At 44.6% G+C, this 20479-nt stretch overlaps 1 protein-coding gene across 3 annotated transcripts in view; it reads right to left on the bottom strand.

Moving 5' to 3' along the window:
* Window positions 1–3805: 3805 nt before the first annotated feature.
* Window positions 3806–20479, bottom strand: part of SNTB1 (syntrophin beta 1) — a 114906-nt gene continuing 98232 nt past the window's right edge. Inside the window, exons 4-7 of one of the 3 annotated variants that reach the window (XM_084280048.1) lie at window positions 16940–17079; window positions 9862–10058; window positions 8035–8225; window positions 3806–3933 (exon numbers count right to left, since the gene is read on the bottom strand). In XM_084280048.1, coding sequence (XP_084136174.1) covers window positions 3922–3933; window positions 8035–8225; window positions 9862–10058; window positions 16940–17079 — 540 coding nt within the window. In that variant the 3' untranslated portion in view covers window positions 3806–3921. Of the gene's footprint in view, window positions 3934–6119; window positions 6468–8034; window positions 8226–8450; window positions 8491–9861; window positions 10059–16939; window positions 17080–20479 lie in introns of those variants that run through there. The other 2 variants (XM_084280047.1, XM_084280049.1) reach the window with 2 other exon arrangements.

Genomic DNA, 20479 nt, shown 5'->3' with positions numbered 1-20479 from the left:
AAGGATGTTTGTGAGAGCTGTGAGAGAGCTGGCATGCTATGATGGAAAGTACTGGAAAGAAAAATTGCTACTGGAGTCACAAACACAGCAAAATACTAAATTTGCCCTCAGTTTCTTAAGTCTCAGGCACGTACCTGGCTTGTACTAGTGTAATTATTCACATTAGCATTATGTTGAGGTGAGGAGTTCCTACCAAAACAAATATGTTTTATAGCTGGCAGTGTAAGGATTTCCTATTCATCCTATAAGCCAGCGTGATTAAAATTGATAGAGATGCTGTGCTGTTGTTTGCTGTGTTCTCTTGGAAGGAAAATGGATTAAGCAATACTAATATGAATCAAAAGTAGTATTTTGAAAAAGTAATTGAACTAAACCATCCTCAGGGTAGACTTAACACTGTAAAATCTACTCATTCTCTGAAAAGCCTTCCTGATAGTGTGACATTACTCTTCGCTTAATTCTATTTTGTGTAAAGCCAGGCCCTAAGGAGGTTTATCTTGCATTTAACTCTTCTGTTCCTTTGTTCCAAGGTGCATTGCTCTCCTGAGCTGTACAAGACCTTTTATATGTAGATGTGTACTTGTTTTAACCCCACGCTGAGGGTAGGAACCCTACCTCTGTTCCAGTGTGAGGATAGGCTCTAGGGAGTACACAACGTGCTGCTTGGCCCAGACAAACAAGGCTGCTTTGGAGTGGGACTGCATGTGTCTGCAAAATGCCACACATTCAGAGCATTCCGGTTAATAACTCAAAGGGCTTTACTGAATTGATGAAATAGAAACACAATGAAGGCAGGTAATTAATGAATTATTTAATAAGTGCACTTATCACTGTGTATGGCTCCCATTTCTTTGCATTCAAGACATAAAATTGCTTCTTTGTGTAATTGTATGAATGGTCCTAAAGCCAACCAATTTAAAATACATGAACACTTAGACTTTTAATGTGTTAAACTTTAAAATACTTTGCCCTTAAAATGAGAAGTTAATGATATTAATCTCCCTTAATATCCAATATTAAATAAAGTTTCTACTTCCAAATAGAGAGAGAAAAGCCTTTAGGTTATAATCTGGTACCTTCAGTCTGAATGCTGGTACTGATGTCCAAACACTAAAGCGAGCTGCCAAAAGTGGCATTTCCCACTTACCTTTGAGGGCTTATATGCTTGTAATTAAAAGTGGTAGTTTACAAATTATGCATAGGTAAGTAGCAAAACTACGTATTGTAAAATACTTGCGATGTGCTGCCATAGGCAAAGAAACTCCCTTAAGGAAAGCACTTAATCTTTTAGCTGGCTTTCTTGATGAACAACTGCCTGATGTCTCTGTAGAACAGCTTCTATGAAAAGGTGGGATTTAAAATTCTTGTGGATTGGTTTCTCCCTTACCTCTCCACGGTGAGCCCTGAGTTTAGATACTATCTTACTTCACCAGCAAGTAGAATTCAATGGATATTGTTTTAATTAATTTTGTAGACTGAAAGGCTGGCCTGAAATAATCAGCAGGAAAAGCACTTAGGGAAACATAAACGTTTTGAGTATTGTTGGTTTGCTGATTCACACAACGCTGCCCAGGTCTGATTTGCTCTTCGTTACCATCTTGGGTTGTTTTTTTGGGGGGTAACTGATAACCAGTTTATTATCAGAATTTAATAGCACTGTGCCCCTTGAAGCTGTGCTAACTGTGCTCAGGCATGCTTCTAACCTGCCAAAAAGCCTGCAAAATAATGTCTACCCCAACAGCACTGAACCAGATTTCCTTACATACTGCAGTTCAAAAACCCCACACCCAAGAGCTGCCAGAGCTCAGCTAATGTGGTGTCACTTCTGTGATACAGGTTGCAACATCACCCTTTGGCTCTAAACTTCAGAATGTTTTCTTGTTTGTAGCTGGTGAACCTCAATTCCAGCCTGACCCATGTGTGCATTCCTGCAGCGAGTTTGGGTGCTTGCATTCATGTGTTTGCAAGTTGGGATAGCAGTCAGTCACCAAATCACAGTTGCAGTGTACCATAACCCATGGGATATGGTCCTACCACATTAGGTACAGCAACACTGATGCGGGTGTGATTACTTGGTGAGGTGAGTACTTCCAGTGTTACAGCAATTACCAACAAACATCACTGGGCTACAACAGAACCTTGGGACAAATGCTCTTCCAAACTCACAAACTCTGCAGTTCCCCCTTGGAATTTGTTTTCTAAAGCCTGTTAACACAAGCATGGAAATTCTGGTGGAAGCAACTACTGGAAAGCTAATCCTATGTGGGAAAAGTGGCTGATATGTTCACAAGAGGTTGTAATCTTTGTTACTTGAAATATTTAATGGATTTTCCCTTGTGCTTTTAAATTAACCTTTTGCCTGGGTTAATCTAGAGGTTCATTTCTATCAAGCAGGCTGAGTTTCTTGAAATTTTTCTAGTATATTACTGCTCTTGAAAATCAAAATCTCCACTGAATTCAAATTTTAGATACCCTAGTTGTATTATATATATAGTAATAGTGTGGTGCATATATATATATTCTTTATATAGCAAGTAACCCCAGTACACAGCTAGTTCCAAACCTGCCAGCGTGACTCTCTTATGAAAAGCAAGGAACACTTACAAATCAGTGAGAGTGTAACAATCTGGAGCACGTTGGTTGTTTAGGCGCCGATTCTGCTTCCACTGAAATCAGGATGTGCCCATTCCCTTTCCAACAGGGCTGAGAGGACATTGAGAAGTCTTATTGTGAAGGGAAATCAGATCAACCTCTACTTCAAACCAGCTGGGGGGTGATGTAGGCTCCCAAGTCCTGGGGCGGGGGAGGGGGGTGGTGTGGTGTAGGAGGGAAATATTTCTCTTCCACAGGAAAAAAGCTTTGGCAAAGACCAATCCTCATGATGGTGACGACAGCGATTTACTTGGTAGTGCAGAGAGTTGTGTCCTGATTTATAAAGTGCCTTAAGAGAGATGCTAGTTCCACCGAAGGAGCAGGACTCTTAGGAAACACCAGTATGCTTCCCTGAACACAATCAGATCGGCTTTATTTTATTTTCTTAACAAACACCTTATTTCACATTTTTCCAGTAACATGTATGTGCCAATACGTATCCGAGTCTGTCTGATGGTGAAGCTGCTATACAGACTTTCTGATCAGACCATTCCATTTACCATCAGTATTTTGTGAGAAGAGTGAAACTCAGGATTCCCATGAGGCTGACCTGCTATACCTCAGGTAAGACTGGAAGAGCAGAATTAAAATCCCACAGCGCCTTTTCCTATATGGGCTGCTAAGGTAAGAATCAGTGGGGAAGAAAACCATCCTCTTTTCCATAACCGTTCGTAAGAGGCCAGGCACATGCTGCTCTTGCTCCCTCAGTGGAGAATCTTGAGCAGAATTTTCAGGTTGTTTTGGGTTTTTTTTCCGCCAATTGCTTCTGTAACTGCCCAGTCAAACACAAGCAACAGAGAAAGCATTGCAACTGCAGCAGGGTAGTCTGAGCGACTGCCCAGAGCATCCCTCTGGCCTTCCAGAAAACGCCAGCAGTGGGGAAAAGTGCTGCATACTTAGGCCCCAACAGCACTGCTACCACCTGCACACCAAGCTCACCCCATGGAAAGCACCAGTGCCACTGACAGCACGTTAACACTTTGAATTTGACATTTGTTAAGGTCATTCCATCGATATGATGTCTAGTTCTCTCACGTAACTGAATTCTTAACAGAATGACTGAGTTTGAAGATGTGCTTTTCCCCATCCCAAAACCAAAGGACAGCTTTCCAAACAACTTGTTTGGGTACAAAGTAAGCTCACCTCACAAAAGTCCAATAAATGACTTTATTAAATATATTCTTTTCCTCTAAAATATAAATATTCACTATACTCTTATAAATGTGGAGTAGGTCCATATTTCATTTGTCTATCCCATCCAAATATGAATCAGTTCAAAATCTGAAAATGAAGAAATAGCATCTGTATTATCATTTTTCTATAAATATATATAATATGAATTTTCTTTGCAAACTGTTTAGTTATTCACTTATACTTCATATAGTACTGAGCACCTTAGATAGATAACATACTGTGTCATTTAATTGTTGGTACTAATATAGGGGTTTGTAGTATTTACAATGCACGTACATGTTAAGTATGACATTCCAGTGATTTGTGTTAAAGGAATAAGGAAATAGTGCAGTATAGTTTACATACGTATTTAACCTACCCCACAGTACGCAAGTTTTCACTTGAAACTGGAACTTTTATAGGAGCCTGTGTCCAGATTTTTAAGTTAGACTTTGGAACAGCAATAAAAGTGTCCTGAATCACTTGTTAGAAACAAGTTAAACACGTTTTACGTGACGATGCAATGTGAGTTCATAGTCAAAGATTCAGTCCCCCAGCGTACCGACTGCTCTCAGCTTCTCTGAAGACATTCTAGAAGCTTCCAAGCCAAAGGAGACCCAAGGAACTGCAGCAGAAGGGTATGTGGGGCAGCTAAATGAGAAATCTCTATCGGAAACTATGGGTAAGTTACGTAACCTGCTCTCTCCTACCTGGTGAATTTACATGAGGAATTAATTTTCAAGTGCAAGTACTGTGACACTAAAACCAAACTTGGCAGCTAGGTGAAAGCCCCCCCCCGGCTTGCTCTGACTGGCAGAAGGTGCTGGGAGCGAGGCTGCTCTTCCAAATGGTGCTCTAGCTATTGCTCTTCAGTGATCGTTTTCAGTATTTGCAAATTCAGCCCATCACCTTAATTTTTTAATTAGTTTCAATGATTAAGATATCTATGGAAACCACCACAAAGAAATTCTGTGAATAAACAGCATGACTTATGCTTAACGCTAAGACTTGGCTTAAAAACAACATGGAACACAACTGTGGTGTTTCCTCTTTGCCAGCTAAATCACATTAAGTTGAACCTTGTATCCTTTCTCAAGAGTAAAAGAAGTGGTGTAATATGACAAGTAAACTTCTACAGACTTTGGATTTATTACTTCCCCTACAGTTCCTGTCCTTCAGAGTGTGAATTTAGGGCAAAACTAAAAGCAAACAACACCCCAGCTATGAAGCGGTTCTGTTTACAAAGCAAGAGCATGAAAAATGTTGTCCCTGTTCTGCTTCTTTCTGTTCCCACCCATTTAGCAGTTCCAGGTGTGATCTGTGTGTACCACCTCTGGCACAGAAGGTCAGAGTTCCCACCTGCCACCCGCACCGTGCCCAATGTAACCATGAACAAGGTCAAAACTCCATGATCCAAATGTTTTGACTTAAAAATAGCAATCCAGGAACTAGAAAGTTAAAGGTATGGAGGTGAAGGTCATAGATTTCACCAGCAAGGAATGATCCTGGACTTCCCAAGTCATGCTTATAGGAGCAGTGCTTGCAATATTTCCCAGCCTTTTCTGGCAGTGCAGGTCGTGTCCCTGCCCCGGAGCATTTCCTCGCTGCTGTGGAGCTGCCTGAATAACTTTTCTGATCTAATCTACAAAACTAAAATAATAATAATAATAATGTTTTCCTCCTTTCTCACATTTGTTCTTTTACCAAGACACACAACCAGCCTTGGCAGATCTAAGGGTGTGACAAGCTTGGGGTAGGACAGGAAGCTCAGCACAGCTTTCTATAGGAAAACTGCTGTGGAAACGTGCTGACAGAAGCCTAGGTCACACCAGCATGGGCTCAGGTTAACTTGAGGATGTCCCTACCGATGCCCCACTGACTGCCAGCTCTCAATATGTCCCTGTGGTGAGTCTGGCTTTGGGTCCACAAGACCCAAAACTTACACAAGATGTCTATCATTTTATCTGAAAATGCCCCTTGGGCTGCTCCAGCTGTTCACTGACCACAGCTGTATTGCTCTGGAGGTGCATATTTGCTCTGCTGGGTATTCAAGCAACAGATTCTGATCGTGCCCTGAAAAAAAAAATCTTCTGCAAGTGGCACCCAGGTTGGCACAGAAAAAATGCTTTACTTATGGGTGGTGGGACAATCTTGTTTGGAGACCTTTTACTCAACCAACCTCGAGCTTGCATCACAACCAACACCTGCTCTTCTCTGCTTAGCCCTTTACTTATTCTATAGAAACAAGTACATTGAAATAGGCACAATTTATGATTCTGAAACAATGTATGGTACTGCACACTTTTACTGTCTCATACAGGATTTTACAACCCAAATTTTACAATAAAATCCTCCCTTTTCCTTGTCATGCCACTTCTTTAGCTGATCAAAATGAAGCCTGGGCCTTGGAAGACTGCAGAAATGACCAAGGCCCAGCACTGAACGCCACGCTGGCGTAGGCTGCTGGCTGGTACAGGTTGCTGCTGCTGCCTGTACTTCGGGTTAGCGTGGTCATTCCGTCTTTCTTTGAAGGAACAGATGGATCCCACTTAGGCCACCAAGCCAAGTCTTGTAATCTTTGCCGACAGGAAGGAATGAATGATGAACACGATTGGTTTTGGACAGGAATGAAGGTCCAGCTGCTGAAAGTACAGAAAGAAATCAAGTTGAGAGTGATTAGATTACAGCTCAAATGAGCAATCATTTACAGAGTACTTGATTAACTGCTGCACGGTCCTTTCAACAGACTTCTATTAATAACCACCCTTTATTACAAGATATTTTGTTTTCTTTGCACACAGCTGCAAATATTTAGGTTACTAAAAGTACGTAATAAACATCTTGAGAGCAGATGAGATGCCGGTGCCTCTGGGCTTGTGTCCACCTGGGTAAGAAGCAGCATCAAACCAAGTCAGATGCTATACACAGTTTTCCAAGAGGTTCAACCCCTCTGTCTTTTCAAGCTTGCACCAGGGCTGGTGGTGGGACTGCTGTGTCCAACCCCCAATGCATCTGCTATTGGGCAGAGCTGAAGCCAAGATACTGCACCTTCAGCTGATGCTGCATGGTTGCTCCTCTGTTCACACAGACAGAGACTGAAGCAGGATTTTTTTTTTCCCCCATGGTTCAGATGATCTCACCACGTGCTTGCCCAGCATGACAGGCTTGTCAGTGCAGACAAGGGATTCAAGACAAGGTTCACAAAACAAACCCAATCTGCCTTTCTACCAGTTGTAAAATTTACTGAGACCTAGTTACGAATCCCCTTGTGAAAGCCTGACAATAAGTTTGCAGATCAGAAGTGAGGTGAAGAATTAAGCACCCAATGTGCTCAGGAACTGCTGAAAAAATATGGCAGGAAAGACCATGTTTACATGCACAACTCATGGCATCTGAACTGCTCATAGGAACAAGCACCTTATTTTTAGGCAGGCGTAAGCAGGCAGTCAGTGCTAACTCTGCAGTCTTCAATTTTTTTCTGCAACTAGATGGTCAAAAATGTCTGAGGTGTAACTTCTTGTCATAACCTCAAGTCCCCATGTTAGAATTAATATCTCTTCTTATGTCCTTCCACCCACCATCATTTAAAAAGTGAAATGGATACATATGCAATTCTAATTCTGGATATGTAGAGAAGAATTTGTTCTTAATGGTAAGAAATCTTTCATCCCTCTTTACAGGGTTTTACCATTTTGTCTCTCCTTTTAGCTGCCCTCATTCTAAAGGCCTCGTCAAGTGGCCTTCTGGTACCTGAAAGGTGCCTATAGGAAATCTGGGGAAGAACTGTTCACGAGGGCATGTAGCAACAGGATGAGGGGTAATGGTTTTAAATTCGAAAAGGAGAGATTCAGGTTGGATATTAGGAAAAAGTTCTTCACTGTGGATGTTCCAGTGGTGGATCACTGGAACAGGCTGCCCAGAGACATAGTGGAGGCCCCATCCCTGGAGATATTCAAGGTCGGGCTTCACGGGGGCTCTGAGCCACCTGATCTAGTGAAGATGTCCCTGCTTACTGCAGGGGCTTTGGACTAGATGACCTCTAAAGGTCCCTTCAAACGCATTCTATGACTCTATGCTGTACTAGAAAGCACAGTGTCTCGGTAGCGGTACTAGAACCTGGGCTGGCCAGCTGTTAGCAGTGCTGCTCTACCCCCGCCCCAGCCTGGAAGAGTATCAAAGAGAAGGTAACAGGCGAAACTCAGGACTTACAATTTCTCCATCCTTTCCTCCAAAATCTAAATAAAGCATCCGTATCCCGTCATCCGAGGACATTTTCAGCTTTTCGTAGGGATATTGTGCAATGGTCTTGGAGAAGGCACCATCTTGCGACTCAGTCGTAAGAGAGAATCCGTGTTCGTAATGGATGGTCAAACGGCACTCCTGGCTTTTGTATGTGCAAGCTGCAGAAGGAAAGAAAATTTTCTCTGGAACACTCTCAAAAGCAACCGATTCCACCTGGCTCCCTCCAGCTATCTGCGTTCTACATTCCATCCCAGCGCTACCCTGGGGAAACCTGTGCAACCTGTCCTAGGGAGCCTGCTTTGGCAGGGGGGTTGGACCCAATGATCTCTGGAGGTCCCTTCCAACCCTGACAGTTCTGAGAACCTGTGAATCTGTGAACTGACCTTTCCTAACGCTGGGCTGACCATGCTCCGACTGGAAAACCTGCAGATATGGGAAAAGAAGAGCAGGCCGCCTGTTCTGTCGGCGTAAACGCACAGGCTGACGTTGTGCTCCGCAGCAGCAGTGCCGCTGTCAGGCCTTTCGGTTCTTCACTGCGGTCTTCATGTTGCAGCTTCGTGCCAGCACAAAAACAATCTGCTGAAGTTTCCTCCTTCCAAACCCTAAGTCACAGCTACTCTTCTTCTTACATAGCCAAAATCAATAAATACAACGCACCACGCACAACAAAATTAGAAGCTGTGAAGGGTTTCCCTGAAGTATTTTGACAAAGATGGAGACACTCCTGAGTCCTCATTAGTGCTGTGGTAATTGAAAAAGGGCCCAGATAATTTTAATAGCTACAGCAGCAGAAAGGCTGCATCTTCCTCACAGCTCAGAAACACAGGCTGTGATCCAAGTGAAAACGTTCAGTTTAGGTGTTCACAGCCCAAGATCTCTTTGGCCCTGTGTGTCTGTGAACAGCTCTGCCAAGCAGGGACCTCAGTGCTGGGATAAAAACACTGTGGTAGAAGTATGGGCTGATGCCCTCCTGCTCTTGGAGAGAAAATGGTCAGCATCATGGGCCTGAGGAGATAGATGTGCCCTTTGGGTGGTTCCCACCACACCCTCACTGATTGCACATTGGAAGCCCTTGCAAAGCAGCTAAGCTCCTGGGGAGGCACAGGGCTGACAGCTGATGGGCAGGGGTCCCCATGCTTGGCAGCAAGGGGCTGCACCCAATGGCTTTGCAAAATCAGAGCTGCCCTGCATCATGGAGTGGGTTGGGGCATTGGCCCCTTCTCTCATATTTTTAGGCAAGAAGTGGAGATAAAGTTCAACAGCCATGTCAAGTGGAGAGCCAGTGCGGGAAGGACACACAGATCCAGGGGGCACTCAAAAGAAGCGTGCAGCCTCAGAGGCCCAGAGCCATCCCAGCCAGCAGCTACCTGGCCAAGCAGGCCTGTGAAGCCAACTGCTGTTACTCACATTCACTTTGCATGTAGAGAAGCACTGAGAAGTGACACCCTCATGTTCAGGGGTGTGTGGGGGGAATGACTCGCTGTCAAAATGTGACTATTGGACTAGCTTTTTACCCAGGTGTGTGGAGCTGGGTGAATAAATGACCAATTCACACTTGTGAATGTGTTTGTCCTCCTCCAACATTTCCCTCTAAGGAGAAACTCCTGCCGGGTTCTGGGAGTTTCTCAGGTCTCAGAAAAACACTCTTTGCTGTGGGTTTCTGGAAAAACCACTGATGATCATTCCTCTGTGACACACAGCCCTGTATGGCTGACTACACCTCTAGCAGGAGCTTGAACTACTCGTGAGTGTTACGAGGAGACAGGGAGGTGCAGCGCCGTAGTTGTTACTCACACGTGGTGATTTCTGTGATGAGCTCTGCAGAATTGTGGCAGCCCTGCACTATGCTCCTTGTCCACAGTGAGAGGTCTCGGCTGGTCTCCGTCCTGAACAGGTGGGTTTCGATCCCTTGCCTTGTACCGGTACGTGTTGCGAAAGACAAATCCACCCCAGACTGCGGTGAGCCTTTTCCTGGGCCGGAATGGACCAACCTGCAATTGGATTTGCAAACACATCAGGGAATTATAACGGTGACAAAGCCCAGTGTGCCAAAATCCCCACCTGAGCACAGCTCTGCTCTGTACGTTCCTAAATGCACGGAGCTGAGAGCACAAGAGCTCTCATCTCCCCTGTATTTGAGCCAAAAGTGACTCCTAGTGACACGTGGAACAGTGAATCACAGCATCACAGAATCACAGAACGATAGGAGTTGGAAGGGACCTCAAAAGATCATCTAGTCAGATGAGCAGGGTCACCTAGGCTGAATCATACAGGAACTCATCCAGGCAGCGTTCTGAATGTTTCCAGAGAAGGAGGCTGCCTCAATGCCTGAAGTTTAGGTAGCACTAAGTAGTACCACTTTAACTGCAAAGATTACACAGCTATAACTCTGCAGAAGGTCCAAAGCAGTGAGTAATGAAGCGGCTGCACATGCAGGTGATGATGGGGATGACCCAGAGGGCCTAATTCCTCATAAGCTGTAGAAAACACCCCTTTGGATGAGAGTTCATGAGAAATCACTGACTGGCCTGTGGTGATGGGAGTTTCGGGCACAGACACGTGTGCTCGCTCGGGTGAGGCAGCTGACTCTGACTTCCACTGTCAGGCTGCAGTTGCCATAAAGCTTAAATACCTGCAGACAAACTCAATGATCACTTCTGGCAGACGAAGTAAGAAGTTCTGTAAAATACACAGATGCCAAAGTACTGTCTTGTCCATACTTTGCCCACGAGAAACCCGCAAAACACAAACTGCTGCAGCTATCTGTGATCTGAAATTCCCTTGCAGTTTTGCTGCAATTAACATTTATTTTCCCTGGCATCACCAGCTGATCTCTCATGACTGGGAGAGATTTGTTTGTCTGGGCAAACGCTAATTTCAGAGAAGATTTTTGAGTGAGGAAATCAATACCTCATACTATTTAATTCTTCCTGAAGATTCTCCTTTGGTTTGGTTTGGTTTTTGTCCCTCAGAAGTGGGGGCAGTGCATACAGAATTTGCTCAGGGACGTGGCACTGACTTGGACAAAAGGAGTCATTCAGAGAAGCATGTCACTTTAAGAGCCAGGCACCAACCCTCTGAGGGAGTCCCAAGATGAAACTAGGGACATTCTTCTGAAAAACCTTCTTTCTGTCCCATGTCTCCTGCTTCCCTTTCCATAGGCAGCCAATGTACTTCACGTGAGGCTATAAAGTGTGTACGTGGTGGTGGAATACTTCTGTTGAAGCATAAACCATTAGATTATACTAATTATCTACTGAATGCTAATTCACCCTCAAATTATTGTTTTGCATCTGGAAGAATAGTTGCCTGTTAGCTGACACTGTAGAAGGATGCCATAGAACAGAGATGGGAAAAAGGCAGGGGAAAAAGCAGAGAGGAAAGAGAAAGGACAACTTCAGCTTCTCAGTTACCAAAGCCCTGACCAGTGTACTGCACCTGAGGCTTTCCCCAGTTCCCTGGCAGTCCCTGCTTACGTCTGGCGTGTGCGCTGTGCCGAACAGACACCCTCCTCTTGCACACCCCACTAGAAGGTTTGCAAGATTTGTTCATGCTCAGGCAACTTTCTTTGGATTTCCAGCATCCACCTTGATTTGATGTTCCCAGGAGGCCCCAGGAGGCAAGAGGGACAGAGTGTGGCTGGCAGAGCTGTCCTGCCCTGGGTCTGGGAAGAAAAACCTCTTCCACAGAAGCACCACCACCTTCCCCAAAAGCTCCCAGAAGAGCTGTGTTAACGCCCCATTCAGCTTTGATACTCAAAGCCTCCAAACTGCACCCTGGACAGATTTTGGAGTTGGGGAGCCAGTGGCAAGCAAACAGCCCAAAAGCTTTATATGCTTTCACTTGGCGTGAGGAGTTGCAAACTCTGAGGGGAAGCTGCATCGTGATAAGTACGGCAGGAGACCAGGAACCAAAATCTTCAGTGACTCCTGCAGCTGCCTGTCCCTGGCTGGTGCCCAGGCACGGGCAGGGCCACTGTTCTCATGCTGCCTTCTGCTACCAGGGGCTGCAAGACAGCAACCCAGAAAATCACTGCCTGAAAACTATCCCATCATCTCCTTGGGTCATTGCTTCTTCATACAGTGTTGATCAGCTGCGCTGAAAATGATCTTCTAACACTTATGATACAGAATATGGGACAGACAGATGATTCCAATTGCTATATTTCCTTTCAAATCCACTCCCCTTCCATGTCCTCATGCTTCATTCCATAAAACGCACTGGCATTTTAGGGTTTTTTTCAGCATATGAATACAACAAAACCGTACTTCACAACGTATTTGTACACAGCTAACATGAACCTTGTTTCCTACCTGCCTTCTCAAAATTCACTCTCACTGTACACTGTCTAAATCCTGACGAAAAATACAACTCCAGACCATGCTTTGAATAATCATACAGTTAAGCATGAACTAGACAACTTTGCTGGGGAACATCTGACAACCTTTTTGTGTCAACTGTCAGCACTGATGTGTCTGGGTACAAATCAAAGAATGCCCAGGCTTTCATAAAGCTGTGTTCACCCGATCTGCAAATACACCTTAAAGGCAAAAGAATAGTCTGAGAAACTTCATAGAGGGCTTCCCCTTGCCTCTGCCTCCCGTCACTCTGACTGCAGAGGAGGTTGTGTCCATGGTACACCCTGCACCCCAGAGCCCGAAAGGCACCCCTGGGCCAGTTCTGAAATATTCATCCGCTGTCCCTGAAGGCTGCTCGGGTCAATGGAGGTGATGCCTGCAAGCACGCAGCAGCCCGAGCTCGCTTCCCTGGAGCAGCCAAAGCCACAAGAGGGCAGGAGAAGGTCGGTGACGATCGAGTCCGGTTGCAGGGCGCACAGACAGCAGCAGCGGCGGCTGCAAATGCAACTCTTGGCACGCTCCGGAGAGACACGGACACGCTCCTAATTTTCCGTAATTTCTCCCTTGTCTCTCTATGCTTTGGAGACCTTTTTAGGCACTATCCTTTGCCAATGTGCGGTACAAGATGAGTACGATCCAACGCGAAGTGCTGGTGCCGGATGAGACACACGGGGACCTGCGTCTCATCCTAACGCTATGAGAAGAGTTTCAACCATTTGCTGCAACAGCAAAATCTCATGGCTTCTTCAGAAAGGACAGTAAAACCAGCACTGACGTTCACACTGAGTGTTCAGCTGCCCAGCTCAGCTTTAGTTCAGAAGAGTGATACAAGCGCAACAACAGTCATGCAGCTCTGCTCAGAAGAAAGCCACTAACATTGGGCCTTTCTTACGTCAAAACCACTCCTTGCCCTGACTTAGCATTTGAAACCTGCTCCAGATCGGGAACGGCTGTACTCTTTGAAACCCAGACACATGCTCTCAGTTCACCCAAGCCGTGCCCCACGGGAGCCACAACCACGCTCACTGCCCCAGGAAGATGAGTGGAGAATGTGCACAGCTTCTGTGTGCTCAAGGACCCCCCTGCTCCTTGCCTATCCCCTCTCTGCTTGTACAGACAACTAATTGGTGCCCAAATTCCTTCACTACCTTTCCATGGCATTAACTGTCAAACTGCTTTAATACTTTCTGGTGACAGGCCTCTGCCTCACACAAAAGCTACTAATCAGAGCCCAAGATGGGCTGCTTCATTATATTTATGTTTTTCATTTCATATTTGGCTAAGATAGATAATGCAATTTGATTGCAAATGTTTAAGATGTACTTATTTAAGCCCCATTCCTGCACTAGAGGGAGGAACTGATATTCAGGCAGAGGAAAAACTCTGAAACAGAGATTATGACAGAAAGGTCTTTGGAGTCAGGGCTGCGAGCCAGCTGCTGTGCCTCCTAATGCGGAGATTTAAAGGAGCAACTTAAATCTCCCCATCTCGGTTTTATTTCAAGCCATTACTTAGATTCCACACAAAACTAGGAAAGACTGACTGAAAAATATTTTTAGGTCTTAATAGCATCCATAGGTTGAAGGTAAACTTATCAACAAACAGAAAGGGCATGTTGAAATTCTGCTGTTCAGATACTGTAAGAAGATTGTAATCCGTCTACCACTTTCCAATTTTCTCTGCTCATTATGTCTCGGGTAGATTAAGCATGACTCTGTACAGTATCTGGCACTGAAGTTTTCCAGTTTCAGCAGCTTTTCAAATAAGCATTAGCTAAGCAAAAATGTTTTCCCAAGGACTCATAAAAATCTGAAAGACGGGAGCAGCCAAGATTACAACATGTGGTCTGCAAACTTTCCAGGTGAAAAGTTCTAAATTGCACTGATCAATGCGCAGAGGGGATTTAAAAAAACCCCATCACGAGGAGGGCAATCACTGGCTGAGCATGAACACAGCAGTCAATACCAACAGCAAACCCTGTGTGGGTTTTTTGGTATAACTGTACTCAGCGTGACAGATCATAAAAGCAGAATCCTGCAGGGTTTTAATCAAAATCACCTGAAACACTTGGTGTAATGATTTAGGGAATCTGTCAGTTTAGGCAATCTGCTCACCTTGGGGATTCACGTATTTATATGTATTTATCAGCCTGCAACTCCATTCTGAATGTCAGGTTCTGTGTTATCTGCTGTCTTTTGACCTGGGTGTTATATTCACAGAGCTACTAGTAAGAAATTACAGACACGGGGCTGGCAGGTTCTCAGGAGGTCAGCCAGCACATCTCGCTTCCCAAAGAAGGGCTCAGTGTGCCGACACGTTCCTGAGGATTACAGTGTTACTCGTCCCTCAAAGACCCCTGCGACACAGACTGTACACCTTTCCTAAGGAATCTAACCCAGTATCTAACCCTCACACCAATTTTTTCCCAGGACCCTGAACCCCCTCTGCCACAATTGCAGACAGCTACATTCCATTGTATCAACAGAGACCTGGAGAACATGCTCCTCTGTCCTGGTTTCTCATTTTCATCTTTCTGCTTGAAAACTATTGACATGTTTTTCAAGGACTTCTCTAGATTAAACAACACAGGTTGCTTAAGTATTCCCCTACGGACAGTGTTTTCTAAGTCTTACATTTGCACTGCTTTCTTCTAGACCCTCTATTATCTTTTTGGAAGCACAATGCCTCACATGAAGGTGGTGTATCACCTGAGGCTTTACTCGTGTTTTGTATTTAGGCTGGATTACTACATCTCAACATTCAGCCCTTCTGCTACAATCCAAGAGGTCTGTCTTTGTTTTCCCAACAACGTTACACTCCAGATTTAAGCAATTTCAACCAGGTGCTTCCTGGCAGAGTAACTTACTTTGCCGTTTGTTCTCCACCCAAACCAGTGCAGCTGATTATTCCCCAGCACTGAACTTTGTGCTTGTCCTTTCTAAACCACATCCCTTCTTTCTTACTATCTTCCCAGTCCATAAAGACCCTTCAGCAGCCTGATGCCTGTGTTGAGCAATTTGTCATTCTCCTGCAGCCTGAAGGCCAATTCTCTTCCACTCACACAGAGTCCTATCCAATAAGGAGATGACTATCCCCACCCAAGGCCAGCCAGTCTGCTATCAAATCTGAATTCCTGAGCAAAAGTAATTAATTAAAATTGTCTGATTTAGTACAATCACTGGTCACTGATGATGGGGACTAGCGATGCCCACCAAAGAGCCATCTTTACACGGCATGATGTGTGGGAAGGAGAGGGCAGGGTGTGCTGCAGAATTGCCAGTCATTGAGGGAGAACTTGGGTGCATGTACAAACGACACCCTGAAGCACTGGAGAAGAGATGCATCACCTTCTGCTGGGGTCCTCTGGCTTCACAAACTCTAAGGCCTTAGTGACACACCTGGACGCAGTGTCTGGCTCCAAGGCTTTACCCTTTTTCACTGGGGACTGCCACAACGTGCAGCAGGCTGCAAGCTGCAAAGACTCATGTTATGATAGCAGAGGTCAGCAGCCAGCTTCCCAGGAAGTCTGAAAGCTCCATCACGGGTAGATGGACTGGGACAAAACAACCATCAGCATAATTCACCAACTTCCATTTTGAATTTTTTTTAAATATAATAAATTAGCAGCAACTCCTCAGTTCATCTGAGGACAGAACTAACAGGCCAAGAACAAAAATTAACTAATGGGAGGTGCAGTAAGAGACCCACTGCTTTTGGCCATGTGCTACCAGCCCTTTTGAAAGCGAATTCATTGCAAACAGTATAATAGAGGCCTGTAGCAAGGCCAAAACAATGGAACAGCAGCTCTTTCTCAAGCCCTTTGACCATATTGGCAGAGAAATGTGATTAAGATTCATGTCAAGAAGCACAGACAGTTTCCACTGCATAAAGGCAACCATGGGAAAGCTCGCTCTGAATTACTGTTGATGGATACCTTCGAAATAATGCAGATGGTTATTTCCCACCTAGATTCAAGAATGTGTCTTCCAAGCTCACCATTTTAACCTAAAAAACCCAGGGATTCATTTCCCAGATAAGGAGTACAAGTTGTGCTGAAATTAAGTGGCCAAGTCCCCCAAAAGCCCCAAACTGGTGGTGCAGAACGGCCACACCAGCACATCCAACTCAGAGCCACAACTTCTTGTCTTTCAGCCTGAAGAAGTGGATGGAAATCTGAGTGCTTCTGCCAAGCCCTCGGGCCTGCACACTGAGATAGAGATCTCAAGAGATCAAGCCCTCAGCCTGTTCAGCACTCCTGCCCCTGGGTCCAGGCCAAATGGCCACGTCCATAATCCTTCTGGTGTGCTTCTGGCCATCAGCCTCGGCCAGAACTTTAAACAGAGGAGAAGTGAGGACTTAAGCTGCACACACTGGCCCACTGAAGAAGAATCTGCTTCTCAAACCACAACATTTCACATGTGATATACAGCTGTGCACCAGCTATACCTGTTCCTGGCTGACTCAGCGGTTCCCACTTCTTCTGAAGTGGTCATAATAAAAAAAAGCACAGGTACCTGGTGGCTAGCAAGGGGTAGGTATGCAGAGGGCTGAACCAAGCTTCCTTCATCCGTGGCATGCTCTCATATATTAAGAGGTCTTTCTCCGTCAAGACCACTACCACTGGCTTCCAGTGCTTCTCATTGTCTCCTGGTACCTGAAAGAGAGCAAAGAAGAGTTTTACTTCTTTGGGCTGTTTGATATCTCCCACCTGAATTTTTAACCAGCTGCAGCAGAGAAGTGCAATCCATCTGCAACTACCATTAGCCACTTCCAGCCCTCCTTGCAGCCCTCCCTCATTACAGGCTGCTCCAAAATGCAGCAGTGGAGGAGCTGGGAGGCAGAGCTGGCTGCTGTTTAGCTGTGGTATGCATAGAAGGACCGTAAATGTGTATTTATAATGTGCACCATTCATGTGTAGTTGGCACACTAACCTGAGCGTTGGACACTGCTGCCACTGTTTCTATTTTTGTGAGTGAAAAAAGCTGCAAAATCATGCCTGGTAAAGCAGAGTGTCAGGTAGTAAAAATAGTGATTCGGGAGCAGATGCTATTTCCCCAGACGTTCACGTCTTCATTGCTTTTCCTTCCTTCATACCATTCCTCCAGTTTTACAAGTGCCAGTTTGTAGAAGCTCCAACATAAACATGGGGTTGAGCTGAAACATTGACTCAGTGACAGATCTGCATCCATATTTCAAACCATCAGTAGAAGATGTCTAAAGACTGGGGCATCAGAGCCCTTGACTGGCTGTAGATGTGGAATTGGCAGGTTAGGTGTGTGGCAGTCCACCTGGGTACACAATTATCGTTATGGGGACCAAGTACAGATCCTGGTTTTTACTTATTCTGCTCTGGCAGCAGAGAAGTGTCTTAAAATAGACAGCAATATGAAAGGGTCTTGGTTTCAAGCAAGAACAAAACTCTTTCACAGACAAGCTCATCACTTTCCTTTTGGTGCACATAAAGAAAAAGAAACCCTGTTGCACAGGAACACTCCCAGCCAAGCTTTCAAAATGAACATCTCAGCTGGGTACTAAAGGGAATGAAAAAAATTCTGAGATTCACCAGAGAACCTTGTTGTCTACATGACTTCTCTATTAAAAGGGAAAGAGTCTTTTGTTGGTTTGTGTTGTTTTATGATGCCAGCGTACTTGCCTTGGGCATGTGGCACTGAGCACATCACTGGATGGAGAAACATATAAAAGGGATTGATCAAAGACCGGCCAGACTGGGAGTGGCACGGCCAGGAACGGTGATTCAGATCCTTACGTCTGACTGAGAACCACAGTTGAAACACTTGTATTTTATATGAAGACAGGATCCCACAAATTTCTAAACTTTGAAGGACAAGACAGTTGTAAGATAGCTTGTACTACAGCACCAATGCCCAAAGCAGACTTTCAACTCAGGTTTTTGGCTTGCAAAGTTCTTAAGAGGTATTTTTCCTTCTGATTTAAGCTTTTCCAACAATCATATTCCCAATTCCAGCATTACTTGCTCACTGGTTGTTCATGTCTCTGTGTTAATCAACTTAAAGCCGTACGCAGTTCATCCTTTTAATCTCTTCAGAAGCATCAATACTTATTTACAGTTTTCTTGTGGGACAGTTTCTCACCATGCAACCTTTCCTTTCAAGTGGGGCTGAATAGAGAAGCCATGTGATTAAGACACCTATTAATACACTCCAGAAACAAACCCAACCCCGAGTTCTTGCAGCCCATGTACCATGGAAATAATCACATGAACAAAAAGCATCCTCAGCTTCTTACTGCCCCAATTCTTCACTACAGCTAACACCCCAGGTCCTAGCGTGGGAATACAGAAATAAATGTTACAGTTAATGTTAACAGTTAATAAAATGTTATGGTTAACGTTAACATTTAATTTTTGAGCACCTGCCTGCGTTCTTTAATTCCAAGATTTTAATACATACTTCTGAAGGCTTCCAGAAAATAAAGAGGAAGACAAATACGAAGTCTGTCATAGGATGAAAAAGCAGGATGTTCAGATCTGGAGGAGCAAACAGGCAGCAGACCGGGCTGTTACTTCATAATTTTCTATTCTGTGGCAATCCAAAGACTATGGGCAGCTGCTCACAGCTTTTCTGCAGAACCATCCTGCCTCTGTAGCATTGTCAACTACAAGCTTTGTTATTAAGTGGCTGGTCAGTCAACTGTGACTCCAGAAACTTTGGGAAACACCATTCCTTGTATAGCAACCACAAGAAAGGAATAAATTCCTTTTGCCAGCTGGTACCATGACTGTTTGCTGGACAGCCATAAACATCAGGAGCCAGAACTGGTCCACCAGCATGGATGTGGTTACCACCTGCACAGCAAAGCCTACAGCTTTGTCTCAATCAAAAGCCCAGTGACTGTGGGGAAGATGTGGCTCGGTCATAAGGTACTGAAGACTCTTTCTCAAGCATCAGTGACTTTATACTACCTCTCCTTGTAGGATGCATCCCCTGTTTGTAAGGAATGAGAGGAGACCAGCATCTGTCCGTGTCCTGACAGAAGTGAGAAGGGCCATGCAATGCACACACTTTTAATCACATTTTTTAAACCTTGCTGGGACCGTTGCTGTCTCACTGCTAAGGAATGCTGGTGTAAGCAATACTGCTGCTATTTCAGACCTGAAGGAGGATTTGTGTGCCTGAAAGCTTGTCTGCTTTTTTCCAACCATAACAGCTGATCTAATAAAAGATACTGCCTTTCCTTAAAAACCCTGAATTGCATTGCTGTTCCCTGATGTTGTTGGGGTTTGGATTAGGCTTTAACAGCTGATGCCGTGCTGTTCGACAGGCAGTTGGCACTTCTGGAAGGTGTCCTGCAAATGGCAATAGCAAACCTTACAAAGGAAGAAGAGAGGCTGCAAACACACCGTTGGCCTGCTGCAGGGCACGTTCGGAGCAAATCAGCACGGGAAATGAATCCAGGTGAAGCAGGTGTCATATCAAGCATGAGTGTAATAGCAAATTACAAAACAAAAGCAAAACCCCATGTTGCTTACAGGCAGCTATGCGAAGGATTTGTTCAAGTTTTAAAGGTTTTAAAATATGACATATAAAGATAATATTAAATACTTCTGTAACAGTAAATTCAAGTATTGTTTGCGATACATTTTAGAGACACCACTACAGATGATGACTCAGGCCAGCTTCATAGCCAGAATTTTGCAGAATTCTGGCACTTGCACAACACTTTCCTAGCTCCAGTTCCCACTTACACACGTACAAAGTGCACTGATCTGTGTTGCAGACAAATAAAATCACCATCTGCTCTAAATTTTTTTTCAAACTCAACCCAATTTCAATGTCTAAAGTGTTAGATGAAGTCTAGCTAGAGGAACGAGAGGAAAGAAAAATCAGTGCTCCTCTAACTTCCCACCACCAATAAAATAAATCAGTGTCTTCTGGGTGCTGTTCAGGTAACTCTGAGCAACAGGTACCAGTGTCCCCTCTCCATCATATCTCATCTCAGGTGAGGTCACTGCTTACTCTCCTGGGCGGAATTCCCCTTCAAGTTAACGAAGCTGTAAATGTTTATGATCTTTT

Source organism: Gallinula chloropus (genome assembly GCF_964237585.1).
Source record: "Gallinula chloropus genome assembly, chromosome: 2".
Lineage (NCBI taxonomy): Eukaryota > Metazoa > Chordata > Aves > Gruiformes > Rallidae > Gallinula > Gallinula chloropus.
The sequence above is the reverse complement of the archived record's forward strand: the minus strand, read 5'-3'. Positions and strand labels throughout refer to the sequence as shown.